This window comes from Poecilia formosa, unplaced genomic scaffold, assembly GCF_000485575.1.
Source record: "Poecilia formosa unplaced genomic scaffold, Poecilia_formosa-5.1.2 Scaffold102, whole genome shotgun sequence".
Lineage (NCBI taxonomy): Eukaryota > Metazoa > Chordata > Actinopteri > Cyprinodontiformes > Poeciliidae > Poecilia > Poecilia formosa.
The window spans coordinates 1277532-1285389 of NW_006800041.1; the positions used below are offsets into that span (position 1 = coordinate 1277532).

Below are 7858 nucleotides of genomic sequence, written 5' to 3' on the forward strand. Positions count from 1 at the left end.
TTTTACTTGGAGCTTTTCTCCGTGGTTTGCTCTCCCTCCCCTTTGGAGAGAAGGAGCAAAGAAAAAGAAACTTAATCCTCCTTTTGAGGCAGCGGTGGACCATCGAGCGCTTTCTCTTTTTCCTGCATTTTCTCTGAAAGTTTTCAGGTTAATCTTGACTTAAGCGAATGCTCAGTTTCCTTCACATGTTGCTTGTTTTTTCTTTAACATCCTTATAATTATCATTTCAGCATGATTGTCATTTGTTTTTGATTGTTAAATGCAGTTGCAAGTGCTGCTTCTTTGTTTCTCACTAATATTTTCCTAAGTTGCTAAAGTGAAAACCATCTTTGTCTACTCTAGAGAAATATCATGATAATATGCAGGAAGGAATCTGTCGACAATGACATGGAGAAGTGTTGATATCTGCTTAAGTTTTTCATTTTTCTCAAGTGTGTAATTCTAAAGCAGAAAGAAGTTTTCAAACATGAACAAATGCAAATAAAAATCTGAACAAATGCAAATAAAAATCTGAACAAGTGTGCAATTTAATCCAACATTTTACTTTTCTAATATCCACTCAGTCTTCAAGCCAAGGTTTTCTGTGTACTCTGTCTGTACATTGTTTTTTATCTGTAGCACACAGATCAACATGAGTATTGACTGAAAAATGCATCATGTTCCATTTGAGGTACAGTTTGTGCTTTTTGCATGCTGACACTAGAGCTGCCGGGCCTCCAGTCCCTCCAGAACCGCCATTTTGACTCCATGTCTGAGGTGCATTAATGAGAACCAACATGACATTTACAAACGTTGCTTTTGCTTCTGTTTTTTAAAATCTGTGTGGAATCAGAGCTTGTCAGTACAGAAATAAAAAACAAAGCTAGTGATTTAGATTTTATCAACATAAAGGTTACAGTTTTCTCAGAAATTGGTTATTTCATTGTAACAAGTGATGATGTCATCCCCGAGGCTTCTGTCGTGTTTAGTTGATTTTAATCTGAGACAGAAAAACACAAATATCACATATGACTGAAGGACTGTGACTTGTGGGGATAATTATATTTTAAGTGATATTTTTATAAATACAGAAACATCTAGTAGTGTATATTTCCTACCCAACATGGATAGACAGACATGCAGCTGTCGGTTTGCCTGATTTTAAGTGTTATATTTGCCATTTGCTTACTCTTCTGTTTTTGTTTTTGTTTTTTTTGTATTTTGGGACTGTTCTGTGTAAGGCTGAGGTTGTGCTCAGGGTTGAATTATCAGCAGAGTTCTTAAATAAAATTTTCTAGTCATTGAAAGTCATGAGCTTTCAACCCTTTTTATAGATTTATCAATCATATTTTAAAGATTATCCAGGTATTTTATTCTACTATTGATCACAGACTTCAATCACTTTAAATAATAATCAGAGATGGTGCCAAAAATTATTTAAGGTTCTTTTTAGAGTCTTATATAATCAATCTTTAGCCCATATTGCTCCAATATGACCCACTGTATTTCCCTGAGTTTGATTTTTAATAATGCAAATATATTCAATCCAGCCAATTAAGTAAAATCCAAATTATATTTTTATTTATTGCAATTATTATTCTCATTAAATGAAAACTGTTTTATTGTTCAAGATCCCTGTTGGTTGCCATAACAACACCAAACATTAATGAAACAGCTGCGTGTGCAGCCTCCTATTTTCTCTCTGTTGTGGTGCAAATTACTTCCATTTGCAATATGCATGGTGCTAACTCTGACAATTTGTTAAAAATGTATTAAAATTGACAAAAAACTTAACATCTAACACAGTAGTGAGGTAAATTTCAGAAAGTAAAAAATGCTAACATGAGTTAGAAAACAGATGCAGAGATCCATGTAGGGAAGGTTTTGAACCAAGTTTTCCTCTGCTGCCGTGTCGCATGTTGTTGCCCCCACCCCCCATCTTATTCCACCATATTTTTCAGTGTTTAAGTCGCTGCCTGCTTTCACCCTCAGGTCACGTTTGGGGGCTTTCCTGCTTTCCTTTTCTGCACTTGTCCATCACAACTGACATACATAATGTCAGGCAATTTACTGGAGTTATTCTCCATGTATCGCTGATTGGCAACCCCGTCCCCTCCTGGCACAGCAAGGCCACTTTGTATCAATATTCTCTTTGTAGTGAGAGATGGGGGGCAATTGCCCTGAATGTCGGAATAATTGCACACAGCTAGCGGCACACATACAATTTCTCTTCCAGACACGCAAACCTTCATGCACCACACTGGAAAACACAATAACTGGGACACACTAAATACATGAAAAATGCACAGAGGACATGGGCAGAATGAGGACACATGAAGGGGATTTGATGTGCAGTTTGACTGAGGTGGCATTAAAAAAAAGACTGTAAAAAAGACTCTGTTCTTTGAGACAGACACACTCAGAAAGACGCTTCCACTCCAACGTGGCCTGAGGCCTAAATAGGACCTGGGTTGGACGGGTGGACAGACAGACGGCCTTTGATTCTTCCTGAGATTCAAAACTGGGGGAAAAGGGAAACTCTTTAAAACTCAATTTATGATGCATGTAAAATGTAGAAACGATTCTATAAGCCCAAAATAAAAAAAAGCACTTATTGCAAATGTCACAAATTTAAAAAAAATAAATAAAGCTGAGGTTAAATTGTGTGGTTGTTTTCTATGAAGAATGAGCTTCAGCTTTACTACTTCTGTTGTAATTTCTGCTGCATAATTAATTATTAAAGAGGAGAACTGCAGCAAGTGGTGTGAATCTGAACGTCTGGTCTTCATATGCTGACAATACAGTTCATTCGGTGCCTGGACCATCATTTAAGTACATCTCCACTGCCTTGAGGCTGCATGTACTGTGAATCGGTGCTATATAAACAGAATTAAATTAAAATATTCAAATGTTGTCGAATAGGTTGTAAAACCCTTCGATGATGATTCTGTGCACATTACCACAGGTTTCTGTGCAGTTCTGAAATCTATGTCAGCGCTCATGCATCGCTGCACCCATTTACTGGTGGAGCTTTTCTCCCATCTGTGGATCTAGAACACACCAATTGAGGAACGATCAAAATATCTTTACAAGCCCTCACTTCACCCTGGCACGCACAGAAACCTACTGGTGCATGAGTGTTTGTTTGTAAGCACGTACGATCGATTGTGACAAGAAGTTGGTTTAAGTGCAGCTCTTTGTCGCATGTTCATTTCACATCTGCGCTGCTTTGTGACGTGTGCAGCAGGCGAAGGCTGAGATTATCACAGAACATGGGATTGTTTTATGTTTTATTAATAAAGTATAGAACATGACCCGAAACATTAAAACGACAATTTCTCCCTCTGCTGCACATTAAAATACCAATTAGCATAAGCAATATTTATTTTCCGTTACATTTCTGGATATTTTCAGACAGTTTGGCAAAAATACAGAATAAAAACCTAAATTAATTAATAGTAAAAAAAAACCTATGGATTTGTTGTAGGACATGTACTGTTTGTAGAGTAGATGCGTTTAGCACAACCTTCTTTAGTGACTGTTTTTATGACCAGAAGTAACATTTGTTTTTTGAGAGCAGAAATCGTAGAAGTCTTTATCTCGAGATTCAGTTTTGTTAAATTAGGGTTATAAACCAGTTAGTATTGCCATCTTAAAATATATCTGAAGGATAACCTTTGACCTTTGCATTTAGCCTTTTGCATCTATTTATAGATACGTTTAGCATTATTAAATATTAATTATTTAATAATGCTACAATTATTAAATAATTGTAGCATCTCAAATGCTTCTCGAGATGAAATATACCGGTAATAGATTTGGAGGAATCAAGAATAATTGAGAGTCAATAAATCTAAATTTTAGTGGACTTAGTAACTACATTAAAGGTTATTCTGATTGTGATGTTTGTGCCACCAGCATGTCGTGACTAAAGGATCGGTGTAAAGAATATCCCTGTTGCTTGTTTTGCTCAGTTCATGGCCAGCATTCAGAGGACTCTCTGCTCAAAGCAACGTTTATTAAAATGATTGCATTTTAATAATGCAATCATTATTAACTGGTAATATTAACTTACATTATTAACTGGTGTAACTGGTAAGTTACACCAGCAACTTACACTTGCTGGTGTAAGTTTCAGCCCCTCTTCAAGGTGTAGATTTTTTACTTTGTGCAGTGGAGCTTTATCAGCTTAAACCTAATTTTTTGTTGTTTATTTCCAAAGCCTTTCCACCCAATGGTGAACTTGGCATGCAGTGCCGACCTGAGGATGTTTCTGTGCGCCCTGTACGCGCCGGTGTGCACAGAATACGGCCGAATGTCCATGCCGTGTCGGTCCATCTGCCAGCGGGCCAAAGACGAGTGCCACAAACTCATGGAGATTTTTGGAGTAGCTTGGCCAGATGACATGGAGTGTAGCAGGTAAGGATGAAAAACCCAGCCCAAACAGATTTCTATGGCCATGCCAGACTGCAGCCGTAAAAACAAATACATTCACATCGAATGCTTGAATTGATCTTTCACAGATTTCTTTACATCAATCTTGGTTGATGTTTCCTGACAACACAACCAAGCAAGGGATAAACTAAGCATACAGGATCAAACTGCATACACCCCTTTTCAGTTGGTAACTACATTTTATTAACATTTGACCCGTTATTTTATTGTTCTAGTGTTACGCCTTGTGTAATTCATCATGTTGAGTTGGTGCTGGGTGTGAGAGATTACAGGTTGGCTGTTCATTGTAGCAACAAGAGCACAACAAAGAACACAGCAAATACTAAATCAACATGTCAGGCATGATTTATCTTTTTATTTCTTGTGCTCATTTTTTAAAAACAAACATTTCTTTCACAAAAAAAGGAGACAACTTGAGGATTTAAAATAAGAAAAACAAATATTTTTAAAGTCCTATTTAAAATCTGCATTTCCATCTTCTTTGCACACTTTTACACCTTAAGGTCATTGTTTAATCAAATTTTGCTTAAATTTTCTTTATTCTGCTCATAGTTTGAGTGAGACCACCTGGAAGAGTCGGTCGTTCTTGAGAATAGTTTGTTGTTAAAGTCTTTTGAATCCGTCTGTCAGCAGGTGTTGATTCACAGATCCCAGGTGGATCACAGAAAAAACAGCTGGAATAATCCATAAAGGGAAGACAGGTCCCTTCAAACCGAAAAGAAAGCAACGACGGCAAAGTTTACAGGTTCATTTTGAGTTCATGAAGGGAAGATTTATACAGGGATTTATTCAGTGAATAGGAGAAAATGAGGAGGAATTTTCTGAAAGCATGAGGTTAGTTTTACAAACTCTATGAAAATTATTTTTAAGCTTTAATTCATCATAGAAATGCATGACAACAGTACCTACAGTACCTTAAAATACCTTCAGTCAGAATAAAATGTTCATAGATTTTAAACGTAAATCTCCATTAGCTCGATTTAAAAAAAAATGTTATTCAAAGTCTGTCAAATCACTTTATTTATTAGGTCTACAATTAAGTTTACTCCCAGAATAATGTTTAGTCCTCAAAGTCCCTTCAGCTTGATGTTGTGGAAGGGAAGCAAACATACTGATTTTAAAAACGGCTTCATAAGAAGACAAGACTCCTAACGTGTGATCGCATAAACAGAAAGCTTGTAGCAGATCCACTTGATGTTCAAAGTGTTTTGTTTCCCAGGTTTCCAGATTGTGATGAGCCTTACCCTCGCGCCGTGGACCTGCTGACGGGCCCAGAACCCACTGACCAGTCGTCCATGACGGTCCAGAGAGATTACGGCTTCTGGTGTCCCCGAGAGCTGAAGGTGGACCCAGACCTGGGCTACTCCTTCATGGGAAGGAAGGACTGCTCTGCTCCCTGCCCATCCATGTTCTTCAGCCAGCAGGAGCTCGGCTTCATGAGATACTTCATTGGAGTCGTCTCTATTGTTTGTCTCTCTGCAACGCTCTTCACATTCCTGACGTTTCTCATCGATGTTACAAGGTCAGAGTAGTATTTTTACCGAATATTTCTTTTACAAAACCCTGTGAATTAAATCTGAAATGAAAATGTATCTTAAGTATGCATATTTAGCACTCAAACACCTACGTTTAAAATCCCTCAATCCCTGGATATTGTTGCTTTTAATGGTACACAGTTCTTCGAATGTCCTGAGAGTAAATCCCATTTAATCCATAACAACTGGAACTTTTAATATCTAGCAAGTTATTCACAATTTACAATCTATTAAGGATGCTGCTCAGATTAATTTCACTCCCTGCTAAAGCGGGAGTGAAATTACCGTAATAACCCGATATTGGTTAGAAAGCACAACGTCTCGCCCTTTCAGAAACCGTTGGAATTTTTCAGACAGCGCAACGTGTGGCGGAATTATGGTACTGCAAATTTGGCTGCGTTATCGCCGATACGTTTGGTCTGGAAGGCTTAAAATTATGAATTAGGACTAAAAGTGAAGCAGAGAAATTAATCAACTGTGTCTGTACAGGTTCCGATACCCTGAGCGGCCAATCATCTTCTACGCTGTGTGCTACGTCATGGTGTCGCTGGTCTTCTTCTTGGGTTTCCTTCTGGAGGACAGAGTAGCATGCAATGCGGTGAGCCCGGCCCAGTTCAAAGCTTCAACCATCACACAGGGCTCTCACAACAAGGTGGATGATTAACCTGTGTCCTAACATCACAAGTCCTGTCATGGAAATGTTTTCATTCTGATCCCAAAGGATTCGGTTGGATAAACAGAACTCGTTCTTCTTCTTGTCTCTCTCTCTCAGGCGTGCACTCTCTTCTTCATGGTCCTGTATTTCTTTACCATGGCTGGCAGCGTTTGGTGGGTCGTACTGACAATCACTTGGTTCCTGGCCGCTGTGCCTAAATGGGGCAGCGAGGCCATTGAGAAGAAAGCCCTCCTCTTCCACGCTGTGGCCTGGGGCCTCCCAGGGGCCCTCACTGTCTCCCTGTTGGCCTTGAATAAGATCGAGGGAGATGGGATCAGTGGAGTGTGTTTCATAGGCCTGTATGACATCGATGCCCTGAGGTGGTTTGTTCTGGCACCGCTCTGCTTCAATGTGGCGGTGAGTGCAGTTAGAAGAGCAGTGATGAAAGAAGGGATAAATGATCGATTGTGGAAGAGATAAAGGAGCGAATGATATCTTAGAAATGCGGACTGCTTCACTGTACCCTTTAAGAACTAATCACTCATTGTAGTCGCGCAATATCTGTCTGAGTGCCTTCTTCTTTTGCCTCATTGTTCCCTCAGGTTGGCGTCTCGCTGCTTTTAGTGGGAATTATCGCTCTGAACCGGGTCCGGATGGAGATTCCACTGGAGAAAGAAAACCAGGCCAAACTCGTCAAGTTCATGATCCGAATGGGCGTGTTCTCGGTGCTCTACCTCGCCCCCTTGTTCACCGTGATTGGCTGCTACATTTATGAACACACCTATCGGGGTATCTGGGAAACGACGTGGATGGAGGAGAACTGTCGGCGGTACCACATCCCCTGCCCATATAAGGTAAAGGAGAACAAAGGGATTGCTCAACGCAGCATGAGACACTGTCATCTTTTTAACCGCTCTACTTAAAGACGACCTGTATGCTGCCTTTGACAGGTTAGGATTGTTTATGCGCTATATAAAACATGTTCATTACATTTTTTTCACAAAATCATTCTGCTCAGTTCCACCCATGTTGATCTCCTTTCTGACTGTTTTAGAGATTTTTGTCACTTTAAACTTTGCATAGTTGGTTCACCTTAATGCAAATTACATTCTGTTGAGCAACATTAGTGCTGTGAAAAAGTGTTTGCCCCTTAAAGATTTCTTCTGTTTTTGCTTTCCTGTAACACCTAAAGCAGTGTTTTTCAACCACTGTTCCGCGGCACACTAGTGTGCCG

At 39.3% G+C, this 7858-nt stretch overlaps 1 protein-coding gene across 3 annotated transcripts in view; it reads left to right on the plus strand.

Moving 5' to 3' along the window:
* LOC103142837 (frizzled-3-like) overlaps positions 1-7858 on the plus strand; it is a 32130-nt gene that overhangs the window by 18429 nt on the left and 5843 nt on the right. For all 3 annotated transcript variants that reach the window (XM_016674812.1, XM_007559097.2, XM_007559098.2), the window contains 5 exons: positions 4202-4398; positions 5654-5956; positions 6459-6621; positions 6742-7041; positions 7227-7478. In XM_016674812.1, the coding sequence (XP_016530298.1) occupies positions 4202-4398; positions 5654-5956; positions 6459-6621; positions 6742-7041; positions 7227-7478 (1215 nt within the window). The remainder of the gene's footprint in view (positions 1-4201; positions 4399-5653; positions 5957-6458; positions 6622-6741; positions 7042-7226; positions 7479-7858) is intronic.